Source organism: Cygnus atratus, chromosome 5 (assembly GCF_013377495.2).
Source record: "Cygnus atratus isolate AKBS03 ecotype Queensland, Australia chromosome 5, CAtr_DNAZoo_HiC_assembly, whole genome shotgun sequence".
NCBI lineage: Eukaryota > Metazoa > Chordata > Aves > Anseriformes > Anatidae > Cygnus > Cygnus atratus.
The window spans coordinates 40,148,505-40,167,056 of record NC_066366.1 but is presented as its reverse complement, the minus strand read 5'-3'; the positions used below and the strand labels follow the sequence as shown (position 1 = coordinate 40,167,056).

Sequence of the window (18,552 nt, the reverse complement as noted above, 5' to 3'; positions counted from 1 at the left end):
TTATTAGTCTTAGTAAGCCAGGGCACAGAAAATTCAAAGATATGGTAATCTAGTATCTTGGATGTACAGATGCATTTTTTCTCAGTAGTTCAAAATCCTTTAAAATTTGTGCAGTTGTTTTTGTCATCTCTTTATATTGACAGATCTCAAAATATACTTTTACTGTTGTCTTGTTAAATACATGTTCTTCTTGTATGTTTGCTGTTTGAAGTGAGAGTGATACATAGAATGGACAAGGATGTAGGCAAGCCTAGCAGATATAAGAAAATGTAGAGAAGCTCAGAAGTTCTCTGAAATAATGAAAGGTGGCATATGCCATGGAGCAGGAGCAAAATGTGGGTGATAAAATTCTGGACTTCTAATGAGGTGGCACGTGGGTGCAAAACAGTAATGGAACCAATTTTGAAGTCAGTGGTGGCAGGTGCATTAGGGATTTTCCAGATCTCTTTTTTCCTCAGCATTTTCCCCTTGCTATCCACACCCTCCACTCTTGAACATGGAAAGTCCCCAGAATGTGAATTGGGTTGATGGGTGGTGAAACAGGAAGGGGAAAAGCCTGGACAGCTCATCAGTGCAATGAAGATCACAGGATGAAGAACAAGCAAGGCCACAACCCAAATAACCAGCTCAAAAAACAGCTGTTATTTTTTTGAACTTACCAAGTTCATCTGAGCCCCCAGCACTGTGTTGCATAATAGCAGTCAGTATCTTTAGGGATTAGTTTTGTATGACAAAGAAGCCAGTGCTAACCTGAACTCCCCTCCTTCACTACTTTCAGCAGTACTTATTTATTTATGATGCCTGTCCAATATGCCTGGTGTTCTTAAGGCAGAAAGCTAAGTAAAAACAGTGAATAAAATTATCACATAGCATATGTCCTCACTTTCCCCGCTGCAGTAAACAACTATCACTGGGTGTACTGTCTAAAATCTCTGAAGGTTCCAATACACTACAGAAGAGTATGTTTAATATATGAGATATTTTAATGCTGTAACGTCAAGGATACGATTAGGTTTTTACTTTACTTTTCAAACTTCAAAAACTATTGGAGTCAATGAAAATGAAACTACTGTTTGTACAAATGCTTATTAGGCCTTTTTTTATTATTATTTTATAGGTCTTGTAGAAATTTGCCTGATGCATCCCCTTGATGTAGTGAAAACAAGGTAAGATTCTGCTTGAACATGTTTTGTTGATACTGGAAGATATCCAGATTAGGAGCTGTCAAAAAATAAAATGCTAGAACTTCTCCAAGTAAGATAACCTGTACCTTTAATGGCATTTATATTTACTTACCTGTATCTACAGCATTTGGCAGTTGGAATTTGAATAGCATAACACATTTCTGATTAGAGGTCATCTAAAGGTGTTAAATATGTTTTCTGACATGCATTTTTAACATTGTAACAAAATCCTATTATATGAAGAGGGCCACAGTTAAATTCACTTACTATCTGTATCATCTGCAGCAATACTTCTTTTTTTAAGTGGGAAATGCCATATTGCCTCCAAAATCATTTTCACAGATTTCTGAGAGCTGATACAAATGATAAAAATGGTGAAATGAGGTGTTCCATATTTGCTTTATAAGCTATGTAACTTTATGATTTCATCTTTTGTCCCTATTTCCTTTTCTGACTATTTGTTTATGTGTAAGCATAAATGATAAAGTGACCTGGAAAATTTGGTCAAATGATTTTTTCAATGTTGTTTACTGAAACTGAAAAATATCGGTTAATAATAGTTGTGTCCTTACCACTAAACTATGTCTCGAAGCACCACATCTATGTGTCTTTTGAATACCTCCAGGGATGGAGACTCAACTGCTTCCCTGGGTAGCCTGCTCAAATACCATATACCTAGACCTCTGTCTAGGTCTCACTCATCTAAGTGAAAACATTTCACTGGGAGATGTATCAGACCCCTCTACAAATAGTGAGGAGATCAGTTGTGGTGTTTGGAATATGCTTTAAGCAGTCAATAAGGACTTGAGGTTCTAGTTTCAGTCAGCCAACGTGAATTTGTTACAGATATATTTTGGCTTATGTTTAAATCACATTCTGGGGTTTGCCTAAGGCCTTGAGATACTTTTCTGCAGCTTGCTTTTTGCAGAAGGAGGCCATCTGTGGTCATTGCCCCAAACCATAGGAGAGCAATGGAGGCTCCATCCACATTAACTGCTGCCTGGGTGCAGCAGGTACTCCTTGGTGCTTGGAGTTTGCTCTGAAAATTCTTCTGGATGCCTTCATAATATGGAATATATTGATTCATATGGAGACAATACACCCAGTAGTTTCAAGTGGGTCCTCTGTGTGCCCCTTTCAGTATACTGAGACTTTTCAAATAAAACATGATTTACATAGAAAGACTGAAATTAAAGACTCTGAAACAAGAGGGTACAAGCAAAACAGATACAAGACCAAACTTACAAGAAAAAAAATCTGTCTTGCTTTTCTGTCTCTCCTGTAGTTCTCATAGGATATGCTTTAGAGGCATCATTTTGGCCTGTTGTGCTGTAAGAATTGTTTAAAGCTCTGGCTGAGTTACCTCTTCCCGTTTTCCTTTGTACTAAACTAGGTGTTGTATTCTTCCATAGTATAAATGCAGCATCAGTGTTTTACTTCTCATGTCTTTGCTGCCTTTGAGGTTGTCATCCAACCCATCCTCATGCCCCCAGTCTTGGTTGAAAGAACTTAATACTATCCTTACTATCATCCATGATTCAGAACATGCTGCATATCATATATCATAAAAAACATTAGTTACGTGTGTTCTGATAAACTGGCAATTAACAGATATACTCTCAGCTTTCTGACAGAAACCAAACTTACAGTGGATGTTCAGAAGGTCAGAGTTCCCCCTTTCTATTCCAGATTTTACTGTTTTTTTGTTATACTGTTAATATAGAAAATGCTAATCACATCTGAGATCCAGAAATGGGTAGCATTGAAGAGTGTAAGGGGATGTTTGTGAAGCTTTCTCAACATTTTAAAAAAATTATAAAAATTATAAATATTAAGAACCCTTTAAATGTGAAACCTGAGTCTATGCATAATGGAATTAAAGAAGAAAGAAGAAAAAAAAATAGAAGAACAATAGGTGTGTAAAAGAAATCAGATTACAGTTCATGGCAAAAACAAAGGGCTGAATCAAGTAAAAAAGCCATTAAGCAAATTTCTCTGCCACTGAGTTAACTGCAACTCTTTGCAGAATTGAGCTGTACCCAAGTAATAGCTTTCCTGTGTTCTGGTGGTGCAGATGTATTCAGAGATATTATATGGATTCTGGTAATTCTGCTGAGGTTAGTATTGGCTAGTATAAATATTTACATCTTGAAAGCCAGTGGCAAAACCCAGAATAAAGTATTCTTTTATCTCATCCACCATTCAGTGTCATGTTCATGCCCCTTCCCTTTGTTTTGCAACGGTCCAAAGTTCTCAAAACTGCTATAGCAGGTTAATTCATGGCCGCACAGAGGTTCAGGTGAAACATTGGTTTTAATTATTAACTTTGAATTTAGAATGGATTGTAATGCATTTTCATTTACTTTATTCTTTTGTTTCAGTGTCTCTCAGCACTGCAGTGCACTCACTCTTTTCTAACATTGTACTGATAATCTCTCATTTCTTAATTGCTTCCAGCTAATCCAGCTAATATAGGTTGCTGGGTTTTGTTTTATTTATTTTTTTATTTATTTATTTATTTTTATGACTAGGTGAAAGGATTTATAAAACCACTATTTCTTGCTTAATTTTTATTATGTTTTGAGTTTCCTGCATTTTTTCTGTTAAGCATTTGTTTGTTGGAAAGTCCCATGGCTTTTTCAAATGAGTGGAATCTTATTTGATCTAAATTAGCATTCTGAAGTTTAGGGAGGATGCCAGAGGCTCATATCTAGTGGATTTGTAGCTCAGGATCATGGCTTGGTTGTTATAATTTTTGTGTGTGTGTATGTTTTTAATAAAAAATTGGAGAAATGAAAGTTCCTGTCAAAGATTATTTTGAAACCCTGGAAAATGGTTTGGCTCTTTTGCGACAACATTTTGCAATATCTTTTCTGTGTTTAGTAATTTTCTATTATTTTACAGTAACAATGCTTAACTTCTTTATTCATAACACATATCAGAGAAGGAATAACATATATATATATAAATGCATTTTTATAAACTACAGACCAGCAAAATGCTTAATAGACTTTTGTTTGTTTGTTTGTTTCTTAATAGGCATTGGACAATAATTTTATTTTGTCTATCAGAACACCAAATATCACTATTTTCAGAAATTCATGTAAGTGACCTGGCTAGAGAGAGATAACTTATAATCCATTGTTTTAGCCCTATGAATCTCAATTCTTCTTTGAAATAAAGCTCTCTTCTCAATTAGAAAATATATTGGTATAGTTTCTGACGAGACACTATTCAAATATTTGTGCTATATTTGTTAGTCTCTCAGTATGACAGAGACTTTTTGTTAGCTGTTTTATTTACCAGTTACCCTTAGGATTAATTTACTGATTGGTAGATTAAATAAATCTCCATTTTTGTCATCCTAAATACGAGCAAGTTTTACAGAACGTGGTAAGCGTTTGTGTCTGCCTATGTACGAGCAGGGAGAGCAGTAGCAAGTAAGATCTCTCTGGTACAGACACAGTCAAGACACAGAAAGTTCATTTTTTTAATTAAGAAGCCTATATGGTCTTTCTTTACTGGAAAGTGAGTAGAAAAGTGTCTTAGTCTGGTTTTGTTTATTTTCAAACCCTTTTCTTTTCTTATGTCTAATGTGGGCTATGATGTCATTCATTAGACTTACAAAAGGATGATAAAAGGTATTCTAGATCATGATATGTAGGACAAAACATTGTCATATATATAAATATTAATTTTATATTGAAATTATCAGAGTACTTTTCCACCTAGAGTTTATCCTTTGGCCCTACTGGCATATGTTTTGGTTTAAGCAAACATATAAAATTCATAAATTAATAGCCTTTTACTGCCGAAAAAAAAAATACTTGTGCAATAGCTCACAGGACCAGTTGCAGAGCAAAACGGAGAGAATTACAGGAAGCTATCAGAAGTTGAGGGAAAGCTGATGCTGTTTGAGGGATCAGTCAGGCAAACCTGACTGGAAGATGTCACTGTGGCTCCAGGTTATGCCTTTATGTGGTCCCATAGCTTTGAACACTTCAAGTTTTAGGCGGAAAAAAAACAAAAAACAAACAAACAAACAAAAAATGGTTAATTTCCTGCTACTGGGTTGCTGCCATAAAACTGACATTTTCAGGAGCCTGCTAACTTCCAAACTACCTGCACTGGTGTATAATTTTCCTTGCTATTGCATTTTAACATCTCTAAAATGCATGCAGCCAAGAAAGACACTGCAAAATTAGAACTTATAAATCCTATGACCAGAAATAAAATGTTAGCTAGTATTTCCTCAGGTATAAATGTTGGTTACCTTTACATGTGCCTCCTCTTTTTCATTAATCAACAATATTTATATATCTGAATTTCTGTCACTTCACTGTTCATGAAAACAAATTTCAAAGTTGCTAGTGCAAGTATTCATAAATACTGTGAAGCATATATTGAAATGGAAATACTCATTTTGGATGTGGCTCAGTATTCTTTAGTTAGGAAATGGAAACCATATTTTGTAACTCTTTTTAGCAATTGTATCTACATGACAGAATTTAATAGAAAACACAGATGAAGAAATGTGTGATTAGGTGCTTTGAAATAATAAAGAAAAAATAACAAGATATCACTGAAAAATTTCAAATACATAAGGCATCTAAAAAGATTTGTATCTGAAGGTCCTGTGAACAGAAATATTTTTATACAGATTAGATGAATCGTTTACTTCTCTCTTCCATTTTGGCAGCAATTTGACATAACTATACATTTTGAGACAAATATTTAAAAGAAAGATGTTTTCTCTCATGTCATACTAATACAAAATTATGCTCCAGATCTGTGCTGAATTCAGTGGAAATATATTAGTTCATACCCCTTGAAAATTAAGGGGTTTCAATTCCACACAACATATTCAGAGAGTGGTAAATGTTATTGTAAGCCAACTACCATCTAAAGGGTTTGGAGAAACTCTAATTAATTATTGTTTAAAGAGAGCCATCAAGATAGCTTGTATCATTACAAATTAAACATATTCAAGAGGCAATGTTTTAATGCTTTTCTACTTAATTCAAATAATGACATTTCCAGATACTTTTAATTTTTTATTCTTTATTTAAATAGTCTCTTCTATTTTCAGACTTAATTGTGTCTTCATAACATGGCCTCACATTCGGATGGATGTGTGCAATTTGGAAAGCAAAGCCCAAGAGAGAACCTAAGAGACATTCCTTCAAAATCTCTTACTTGTTCCTCAGGAGAATATGTTACTTGTTTTCCTGATCAACCTACTGTACATCCCTGTTATTTTTCTTAAAGCTGTTTCCCACCTTTGGTAGAATCTGGGAAAAATATGTTGCTTCTACTTTAATGCCTTTTTACATAGTTCAGCATTAGAGCAGGATCTGTGTGTGAACTGATTTTCCATCTTTTGTGTGATCCAGAATATCAACATTAGAAAATAAGGCCAATAATTCGCCGTAAAAAGTTTAGAGAAAATTTTCCTCTAGTCATGATCAAGATTTTATGGTTTGCCACTCTTTCTGCAACAATCCAGACCAACATCATGGATCTAAAGCCCTGAATTTAGTAAAGAATTTGGGATCTGAGTCCAAATTTGAACTCTGCAGTACAGACCCATTTCTAGTTAGCAACTGTTCTGCTGATTTGTGTGTGTGTGTGTTTATCCATTTTGTTCCTTTGTTCCAATTCTGTCATTTTGGTCTTATTAAAAAGTTCAGCTTACTACATGTGTTTCCGATCTCATTCCATCTGTTGTTTTGCAAGAGCTACTTCCTTTATATCATTAATTCCTCTTTGATTTCTGGTCTTTTTTGTTTAAGTGAGCAGTAGTGGAGCCTGTTTCTTAGAAAACATGGTTTAAGGAAGAGTTCATTTTCCTTATACAATGTTACCATTTCCAAATGATCATAGCTGACTTGGTTCACATCATGCTGTGTTAAGTTCATGTTACTTCATGCGAACTGCTCTAGCTACATTCATAATAGTTTTAAGCATAAATAGTCTTCCTGTTCTGGAAGGACACCAAACAATCAGGATACCAAACAATTCCGTATTCTGCTCTTGAGGTGAAATCTCAGAAGACTATTATAAAAACAATTAAATTTGGCCAACGAAAGACTACATTTAATTAATTTTGACTTTTGGAAATTTTCACTTAAGATTCTTCTTTTATTTTTTTTTTTTATCCAGAAAAACAGCAGTTTTGGGTTGAAAATGTTGAAAACATAGAGAACCACTATCATCTAAAAATGTAGATAAAAATATATTGAAACTGATTGTTTCCTGATAAAAGTTTTTTGTTGTTGTCATTGTTTTCATTGTGGGGAAAAAAATTATAAAAATAATCCCTGACCAAATCAACTTATTGTCTTTATTTCAACCAAATATCAAGGCTTTTCTCTGGGATTAGTCTTACTTGATTTATCAGTGGCTTTTGGCACAATTGTTCATACGGTCTGTGTGCATTTTGTAGCTGATACTCTGTTTTTGGCATTTGAATTTCAGTTTTTAAATGCTTTGAATATTTCCTTACAGACCCAAGTTTTGTATAATAAGAACTTATCTCAAGTTTACAATGATTTGGATGTGGATGTGATCCAGGAGTCAGTAATTTGCCCTTTGTTTTTCTTCTACATACAAACTGTTAGGAATTAATAAGGGCATACAGGCTAATAATTCCAGCTAGATGTACTATTCCAATTTAAATCCTTCCCTGAATTAAACAACAGTATTGATGTGCACTGTTAAACAGATGCTCTGATTTGCAGTGCTGGTCAAAGTGATTTTTGTTATGTTTTTTTATTATTATTATTATTTTTTATTTTTATTCGTAGGCGTACCATATGTATGTTTTATAAAGACTTTTGAGATCCTTTGGGATAAAAAGAACTGTATAAATATATCATCATCTCCTCATGTGATACTGTGCCATTTGTGGTCAAACTGCAAAAGTGCTTAACAGTATCTCTATTTCAAATCAGCGTTGATTTTTGTAAAAACTGTAACATAGTGTTTCTTGATTTTAGAATAAGCTTATCACCGCTCTGTTAGAAACTGAATGTTTGTCCGTCAGCAAAATAGGCTGTCGGAGCTCTTTTCTGAAGCTTTTCTGTAATTTTTATTGAACATTCTGCCATTTACTGTGTATTTTTATGAACTTTAGGTGCTTTCTTAAGAAACTGAAATCCCATGAAATAATCATTTCCATTTTACAGGGCAGCACAATGATATTACCTTTTAAGTTACGTGTTATCTGTGCCATTACACTGGCCATACGAAAACAACCCTATTTTTTGACTCACTTGAGAGATATAACAGTGTGAAATTTCCAACACCTGCCAAATAAGCCATATCCACCTTTAACATGCTCAAGATAGTGGATTAATATCTATTTCTCTATTTCCCTTTTAAAGAATTCTTTCCCTGTTTCTAAGGATGGTAGGGGAATAAAATTTAAAAAAAAAAAAAAGCCTCTAGATGCCTAATTAGCTATCTGGACAGGTGTGCAGCTGGCCAGTCTCTTACACTAGAAGGAAGAGAAGTGGTCTGTGTGCAGGAGGTAAATGCTGAGACTGTCCTAGGAGGATTAAGGAGAGAGGCAGCAGCAGATGTGGGAATGAGCTTCTCAGGAGTGGAAGCAAGCAGACAGTCTCCCACAGAGAGCAAATGAGAAAGAATGCCTGAGGAAGAGCCAAGACTGACAAGAGGAAATGTCTGATGGTATATTGCACATTTTCTTTTCAGACCAGTAGGTGTGTAAGGTATATGTTGGATTTCTGGAAGGAAGCTGGATCAAAGATGACTTGGAGTGGCCTTAGTGCTCTTCAACATGTAGTCTGTATTTTTGTTGCAGATTTTTGTTTGGGTTCATCTTTTTGTCTGTCCTTTTACACATCCCAAGCACAGCTCTGTTTTGTAGAACCCTTTACAAATGATTCCTTGTGCAGACAATCTGAGGAACAACTGGAAATCATACTAAAAAACATACCAAATATTATCCATCCTACTAGTGACCAGGCTTTTGACTATGGACATCTGCCAAATGTAAACACGCATTTGTGCGTTTCACAATTTTATGCTTGTTGTTCTGCTTTTCATCTGATTTCGACAGTGAACTAGAATAGTTCATTTCAGGTCCCTTTAATTTATGTTTTGCTTTCCTTCTAATGCCATAGCACAATACTCTTTCTGTTTGGATTTCCACTACTTACAACCATCAGGTACCAGCTTCACGTAAAGAATTCCTGGCAGCTACATGGGCAGAACTTGTAATATGACAAGAGCCTGAGGGTTTCCCTTCTGTAATCTACATATATTATATTTACATCTTTAAAAAAAAATGTATAAAGACACATTTGATTGTACTGGTACAGTATCTTCCTTGGTAGAGAAAGGAAAGTTTCTTGATGTTTAAGATCACTAGCACTGGAAAAAACTGCAGTTGATTAGCTGTGTCCTCATGATGCAGTTTCAAGACGGTTGTATGGACTGCATTTTATGATTTCATGGGCTGCACATTGTGCACTCCTGGTTTAAATTCAGGAAAGCTCTGAATTTTTTCCTTCCTTTTGTTTTTATTTTAATTTTATGAAAATATTTCCTTTGCTAATGTAAGACTACAGATAACCCTCTTCCAGGTAGAGTAGGCAAATGTGACAAAAGAGTTCCAAAACTGTAACTATAGATAAGAGTCATGTCATGGATTGCTGATATGTTGGAATAATTCTTTTGTAGCACTATTTACTGGGAAGAGGAAGAAAAGGAAGAGAACCAAGGACTAAATGCCTTCCAAAATATGCTCATTGTACAATTGGCTGCTTCTCTAGGTAGAACCTACCTAAAAAATAAGAGGTGTAGAGTTGGTTAGATTCTCTTTGAGGTATCTCAAGATTTATACAGATATGAGAATGGATGTATCAGGCTAAGAGGTCTGAAAAAATATATCCATATTTGTACAGAAAATACCCTGTAGTGTCATATTATGTGTTATGGTTTGCATTAAACAATAAATGTGTTTAATTATTTTATTTATTGAGATTACCATAGCCTCAGGATATGCTATTCTATTGCTGTTAAAAAAAAAAAAATCTAAATTATCATAATGTGCTAATATACCTTCTTTGAGCTACGTAAATTGCCTCACTCAAATGGTGAGAAAGAAATAATGTTAGATTCTTAGCAATCAATGTAACGTGGACTATCCTGTACAACATTTATGAATCTGATTTATTCATTCTGGACATGGAAGATCTATTTGCCTATTTATCTGCTAGTTCATAGCAATGAGGAACGATACCAAAACTGCTAGAGGCAATTTTGACCAGGACAGTGTAACCAGCACTTAAATTCACAGCCAGTTTCCAAATGAGGTGTTACAGTCTGCATCCATGATGTTCCTCCAGCCACTGCTGTACCAGCACTCAGAAATTCCCATCCCAGTGCTGAGCTCCTCTCCCCTCCCCTCCCCTCCCCTCCCCTCCCCTCCCCTCCTCTCCCTCTCCCTCTGCTTCTCCCTCTCCCTCTCCCACTTTCCTCCCATCTCACCCACATCCCCAGCATGGAAATGGCTCCCAGGCCATGGGACTGGGTTTGTCCTCTTCTTCCCAGCTTTCTTATGCCTGGTCCTGGAGGAGTTCCTAATTGTCCTCTCCTTCCCCTCTGACTTCTTAGGATAATGAGGCAGGATGGGGAGCAGAGCCTTCTGCTCCTGTTCAGAGATCCTTGGTTCTGTTAGCTGCCTGGCCCTAAACCACAGCTGGTTTCCAGCCTATTTTAAAGTGTGCCAGGTGACAAGTGCCTTCTAATTCCCTTTGGAGGCTCCTGCATAGCCTACTAGCTCTCACAGCCAGGAAGTATTTTCTAGTGTTCAAATGTTTCCATTATGCAATTTCATCCCTAACAACTACCTATACCCCCTTTACTGTACATTGTTCCTCTTTCCCTTTGTTTATTCCCTTTAGACATGCCCCCATTTTCTTTCCCTAAGCCTAAATTAGGGTAGACAATCAAAGAACCTCTTTACATAATCTTCCCTCTGTGTCAATCCTGTATTTAAAATATGAGTCAAGTGAAACCATGAGGGATGGAGTGGTATGAGAGCAAGAGCAGAAAGCAGAAAGTGGAGGGCTAGGAGGTGATAAAGTACATGGGGTTCTATTTACAAGAAAAATATGTGCTGAAAATAAGTATTTAAAATGGGAATTGGGGAGTGGAAATGACCAGATGTTAGCATGGTTAAAAAAGTAGTCTGGAGACAAAGAAATTGGATAGTTTTAAATATGTATGCATTTTTAAGTGATATTTAAAATAAGGATTAAGCAGCTGGGAAAGGTTACATGGGCTACAAGTTGGAGACATCTATGGTATACATAAGATTTTTTTACAACAATCTAACAAAGCAGCTGGGTGAGTTATTAGCAGATGTTAATGATTTGTCAGTGGTATAAAACATTAAGATCACATTCAGGGGTAGAACGTGGTCATGCCTGATTTCTCCATGGACAAAAATTTTGCATTAAACCACTGTCATGGCTGATTTCTAACCATGGATGGAACATGCCTAAAATAAAACGAGGAAGGAACCCCCCTTTTTTTTTTAAAGAATAAAGGAAGGGAAGGGAAGGGAAGGGAAGGGAAGGGAAGGGAAGGGAAGGGAAGGGAAGGGAAGGGAAGGGAAGGGAAGGGAAGGGAAAGGAAAAATGAAAGAAAAAGGGAAGCTATGTTTACTTTTCTCATTATTTAGTCATGTAGTAGAATGAGTGGGAGATCATTTAAGTATGGAAAATCCCTATTTAACATCTTCATTTACAATACGCACAAAAGCAATTTTCTACCTCTACATTTGTTTTTTTCTTACTTGTATTTGCACTAGCTTTTAGAGGCTAAGGATATGAGAGACTAAAACTGTATATGTTGGAAGCACAGTGTAACTGAGCAATGCCAACAATTCTGTCAGAGAAGCTGGCCATGAATACTGTATTTAAGTATGTCCTTAAAATAACTACATTAGGCCAATAAGTGCCAAGTAAATCTATAAATAAATAAAAAGAGAGATAATATCTTTATGAACTATGCTTTTTGTATGTTTTTACGAGCAGATGCACCAGTGTGTATTCTAGGTCTAGAGGGGGTTTTGAGAAACAAGAGTCTTCATGTTGAGTAGGATGCAAGTTAAATACCATCTCCAAAATGGTCTTGGCACAATAGAGCTGTCTTTTGAATTTATTTCTCAGAAGGAAGAAAGGGCAAAAAATGGAAATATTTGCAAGTTCGTAACTGCTGCAATGTTGTAGTAAACTGATTACTCCCTGGTGAGAAACAGAGGGTTAGACTGTGCTTTTACAACCAGAGTCAAGCTGGGGGCAGAGCTCAGCAGCACCAGCTCAAGAGCAGCACACAGAAGGGATTGTGCCTCAGAGGGGCAGTGAGCTGCCTGGTGTTCCCTTAGCCCTGACAGGCTGTTGATCCATAGCAGTATTAACTTCTCGTAACTGCAAAAGGCACTGCCATACCTTATCCTTTGAGAAAAGGGAGCTATACCTCTAAGTGCTACATGTGGTACTATCCATCTAACATCTACTCAGATAACTTTCCCTGTAGCAACTCAGATCAGGTGGGTTTCTCACAGGAGGCAAGTTGGATACTTCTTTAGCACATTAGTGAGCTGAATCAGCTCAACACAAGAATCAGATGAGTGGCAGTGGCAGTACAAAGGAGGAAGAAGTACAAGAGAAAAGTGCCTGTGGGATGGGAAAAGTGCCTGTAGACAGCAGCAAATCTTTATGACAGAAACCTCTATCCTGTCTCATGACACTTTCCCTGAGTGAGTCAGCCACAAACTGGAAGGTTCAAATTAAATAGTTCTGAGATTGCTAAAGTGGAATACAAATTAGGAAAGGAAAAACAGAAAGGGAAAAAAGTTTTTTGACATTTTTTGTATCCCAGAAAGAACTAAGAAAAGGCATATTTAATTTGAAGATGTGTTTCCCCAACAGTTTAAGGTCAATTATTTTGGAATTACTTTTTTCCCCTTGATACTTACACTGTCATGCAGTGACAGTATCAGCAGGGACAGTGGAAAATTGATCAATTAATCACTTTTTGGTTTTCTTTTTTGCCAGCTTGTTTTCCCAAATTGTTTCTTCATACAGTTGTGTAACAGGCAATACCAGGCCAGAAAAGGGGGCAACCCACACAGGTTGTCAGTGGCAACCACCAAACCGTATGCTAAAAGTATACATGAAAGGCATATGTGTATACACTGTCATGAGAGTGCAGTGTAATGTTACAATTAACCTGGTGAAAGGGTGATGTGACACTGAGCAAGTTAGTCCTGCTTATGGTTCCCTGCTACCCAGCTCCCTTCTCTACTGTATTTGGTATGTTCCCACTGTTTCCCTTACATCAGATCTAGCAGTTGCAAAACTTCAGGAAAAGTTGATTCAGCTTGTTGGTATGTCAGAAAATTAAGCTATAAAAAAGAATTTGTTTTCTGGTGGCTGCATACCATTAGATCAGCTCAGTTGTAATGCAAAACTGCATCCTAGTCACAATGTATACACATTTATTTAGTACATCTCTAAGTTAAATGAGAACTTTTATTTCCATTGCCATTTTTTTCCGTCTTGTCTGATAGCATATATTTCATAGTGTTATATCTTCACTTAGAACATCCTAGTCAGGATGGATAAAAATGTTGAGTTCCACTACAGGGGGAATAATAATAATGCAAGTATGTTAGATAGGTAAAAGGCTTTCTTAATTTAGCCCCTGGAGGGTGATTTTTTAAATACATCATTTTCCTTTTCCTTTGTCTTCTTTTTCTTTTTATCTGAATTGTTTTATTATCTGAACAATTTGACATATCTAAGAACTGAAACAGCTGCAAACTCCATTGTTATACAGATAATGCATGTATGGTGTATGTCTCATGAAATTTTGGTATATACTGAAATTTAGTATTCGATTTCATAGATGGGAAGCTCCAATTTTGCAGTTAATTGTTCTAAAAGGACAAGGTGTGTTTTTTCCTCCATGTCAGCACCCCGCCTTGTACAAGCTGTAGACCTTATTGTAGTTTTCCCTGGGCCTATACAAAACTCCATTCCTAGGGGAAGACTAATTTATCAAAAATGGCACAGTTTTTGATGAATTTGTGAATTGAATCAGCTTATAGAAGGATTCAGTGAGACTCAGAATTACCACAGGAGAAGGAGCAGGACCACACAGCAAATGGGGAGAAGGAACTGAGGATGAAAACTCCCTTTTTTGTTTGTTTGTATGTTTTTGTTGTTTTCTTAGGTGAACTTTTAGATCAGTTCAACTGTTCATGGAACAGCTTAAGTCAGAGGCATCAAACCATCTAAATCAGGAGTAAATTAATTCCTGTTCTTCAGTGCACTATTTATCAGCTTGCAATACTTAATTCATGTCTAAATACTTTGCCAAATTTGAATGAATAAAGGATTCTTGAAGTTGCCTGTTAATAAAATTGCACAATTTTACAATTGTTTGCAGTTATTGCCATAAGAAATTACTGCACATTACAAAAAGCTCTTGACTTTTCTGTGAAACATGTAATTAAGGTAGAAATTTCATATTAAAGCTTCAGCAGATATAATTCATGGCTACTAAAAGGAGCCTTGCATTCCCTCTCATGCCAGCCCTGATCTCAGCAGATTCAGCTTTCTAACTTGGCTAAAAACTAATTCATCAGAAAAGAAACAAACAAACAAATGAAACAGAACAAACTGTCTAGCAAAAGGTAAATGTAATTGGAGAGGGAGGAATAAGGAAGTAAACTAAGAGACCTCTCTCTCCAGGTATAGGTGTGAGTTTTTCAATCAACTCCACTGAACAGTGTGAAAAACATGGAACATGAAGGTCTGTCCTACCTAGGAAGTAAACCTGGACACAGGAATAAGTTTGGAATCATATATAAAGCTTGTTCCCATAGTTCCATGCTGTTACAAAGGAGAGAGCAAGGACAGAGTTAAGAAGATTCTTGAGTTCCTGGATCATGGACCCTTGAAGTCTGAAGAGAGTATATAGTTGTCATCTTGCCGTACACTAGTGTAATGGTCCTTTATTGACCATTGGCAAGAATTAGATATTAGGATGGATGTCCTTCTGATCCCTTATACATATTATTAGCACAAAAATAATTTAGTCTAACTTGTCCAGGAATTAGGGTTTTGTCATCACAGCAAGACTGTGCAGCACCCTTCTAATAGGTATTTATAGAGGCAAAAGGCTGGACTCCTAACTATCTTCATAGTGGAGCTTAGTGACTTTCTGGAGACACTTTCTTTACTTTAAGGGTGGTGAGGCACCGGAAGAGGTTGCCCAGAGAAGCTGTGGATGCCCCATCCCTGGAATTGTTAAAGGCCAGGTTGGATGGGGCTTTGAGCCACCTGGTCTGGTGGGAGGTGTTCCTGCCCTTGGCAGGAGGTTGGAAATAAGTGATCTTTAAGGACCCTTCCAACGCAAATCATTCTATGATTCTATGAAGTAACATATAGGGGCATGCAAGGACATATATGACATAGGTGCCTGTGAAAACAGGGATTGAAAGCACTGACTCAGACAGCTTCTTTTGGTCCAGGGTTTGATTTGCATGAAAAATCATCAGAAAAGTAATAAAAGAATGATGATGACTGTATCATACTCACATGCATTCTGAATAACATGATAACCATCTCATCCATTAGCAACAAGGAAGTCCCAGAGAAAATCCCACCTGTGGAACAAAGTTAATAGTATCAGATATCTTCAGCTCACTCTGCTTCAGAAGCTACTACATCACAAAACCATTCCCTGATTATCCAAACAATTAATATTTGCTAAATTACATGAATTAAAAGTCTGAATACAATTCTGCAGTGAGATTTATAACTATTTTTAGATCAATTTTATGTATTAATGATGTTCTTTCTACTTGCTGACTTTGCAGCCTTTATAGAAATGTATACAATAGAAGTATGTAGGTATGTTGAAGGGGGAGGGCAAAGTATTATTCTTGTCTTTTTATACTATTCTGACAGCTCAAGGGACCTTGAGGGAAATTTTGGCACTGGAAAAGTATCTTAATGGAACATAAATCCGTAGGTGGTATAGAGGTGGATTAATGACTCTACTTCACCTGTTCCTCACAAACTCTTATATGGGAATAGGTAATTCTGGAAAGAAGTCAATGGTCAGAATGTCTTTTATACTCCAGCTTTTTGTGGCTGCCAGGACATACCCTTGTGACTAATAGGAATTCAGCATCAATTAGAACAACTCCCAAAGTTGTGCTATGTGTGCTGGGGCTAACACAGTTCCACCATTTTTGGCTTCCCAACTGCAATGGAACTGTGAGAAACAGCTTTGAAAAGCTTGGCCCATGGTCCTTCCTCCCACTTAGTCACATTGCTTAAGGATAATGTAAACTTCAGTCTGGAGTGACAAACCGTAAAACTGGTAAAGCACTAGGCCAATTCACAGGTGCCCTTGGAGGACATAATTTGTGTAGTTGCATCAAATTTCAATTGATGTGAATAGCCAGAAGCCTTTGGAAAGAGGTTGTTTTCCTATCTGCAAAATAACATTAACATAAAATCCATTTCAGAGTCCTGTGGCTCTGAATAATGTTGCATACACCCAGTGTTGGTGGATGATTTGGCATGACAAATGAGATCCTTTGGAAGTTCATAGTGGTATATGTTTATTTGTCCCTGACTTTCAGTACTTTAGAAAATACAAAACATTGTTAAAGGACAGTCTAATTTTACCTTTCTCTAGGGCATTATCACAAGACTATGCAGAACCCTTTGTACTCCTGTGAGCATTTAAGTAGGGCTGGAGTATTTTAGATGCTCTGCTCCAACCATCTGCATAGGCATGAGATCATTACGTGGAATGTTCAAGATGGGTTTTGTGAGAAATGAATTTTTCCTAAATGTTAACTTCTGTATTTTTTGGAATTTTACTCTAAAGTGACATGTTTCTCAGAGTGCAATTTTACCATAGCTATCCATGTTGTCAAGATGGAATTTCCATTTCACTTTGCTGTTATTGCACCACCAATGTATTAGCGACCTCTATGATCTGTTGAAACTGAAGGTATATTATCTTACTCTGGGTCTCAGGTATGGTCTGTAATGTGACTTAGTTCCCACTCAGAAACTCATGACATGAGTTAGGCACATGTGTGTGTTGAAGAGCTCAAAATCAAAGAATGCTTCATTGACCTTCAAGTTGTATAGTGTCTTGGCACATATTCAAAGCCAAAGTTTTGAATAAATAATTTCAGTTTGATCATATTTCTTTTATCCAGTATACTCATTTTACTTTTTACTAGCCTATACATCTACACGTGCCAGTCTGTCTATAGAAGAAATATATTATGTGCTTAATCAGTACATAAAATTGTGGGAGGCGAAGGACTGGTGTTAATCTAGGTACTGAACTTTTTCTGACAATGTCTTCTGTAATTCTGTGTTTTGTAGTATTATAGCATTTATTTTTAATAGTTTTCTCTTGTATTTTCATACTTTTCCTGTATACTAAAGAAGTTGAGTACAAGTACTTAGAAACAGAAAATTTAATTGCACTTTCTGTTGTTATAAATATTTGTGTAAAGCAAAAGAATTGCATTGACATTTTAATATGCTGTCACTTCAAGATACTACATGAAGTGTGAACAGAGCACAGGCACTTTTAACAGGTGTCTCTAATTGTTAGTTTGTTTCTTAGAAATAGCCATAATGTAAAATTTGGTGTAACATGTAGATCCAAGGTGTTTGGATCCTGAAACATGCTAGCCAGGTTTTCCTTTGGCTGCTGGTAAAAACAAATTGGGGAGTGTAATTGATTTTTTGTAAGAAAGCTTTTATGTTTGCTTTGAGTTCAAACTCCATCTTTTTCTTGTTATTTTTGTCCCTTAGGAGGGATTGCAACACAGGCTTTTAGGAAGAAAAAAAAAAAGTTCAATGTATTCGTTTATTTTAGCAAATAGGATGTTTCTATTACTTTCAGATTTTGCCAGTTTGTAACTGCAGAAATAATCGGGAAAAGGGTGAAAGCCAGATCAACTACATTACAAAAATGTGTATTTTCATTAAATTTTCCAAGTGCCTGTTATGTTCAACAGGAATTCAAGATTGTCTTGTTCACAGAATGTTTGAAAAGCCCCTTAAAAGACAGATACATCTAGAAAAATGGATGGATTGTTGGATGAAGTGTGCTTTTTTTAAAAAAAAAAAAAATGGCAAAAGAGCATCAACATGCATGCAGTCTTTTCATATTTTTAGTGCGATTACTACTGTTTCCAGACGTTGACATAAAAATATCTTTAAAGAAAAGAGCAGAGCAGAATACAAACCTGGTAAAAGTTAATACTGATTATCGAGGAGGG

General features: G+C 36.2%; 1 protein-coding gene across 1 annotated transcript in view; it reads left to right on the top strand.

Moving 5' to 3' along the window:
* Window positions 1–18,552, top strand: part of SLC25A21 (solute carrier family 25 member 21) — a 253,826-nt gene that overhangs the window by 140,950 nt on the left and 94,324 nt on the right. The window contains exon 3 of the mRNA XM_035539338.2: window positions 1,118–1,166. Coding sequence (XP_035395231.2) covers window positions 1,118–1,166 — 49 coding nt within the window. The remainder of the gene's footprint in view (window positions 1–1,117; window positions 1,167–18,552) is intronic.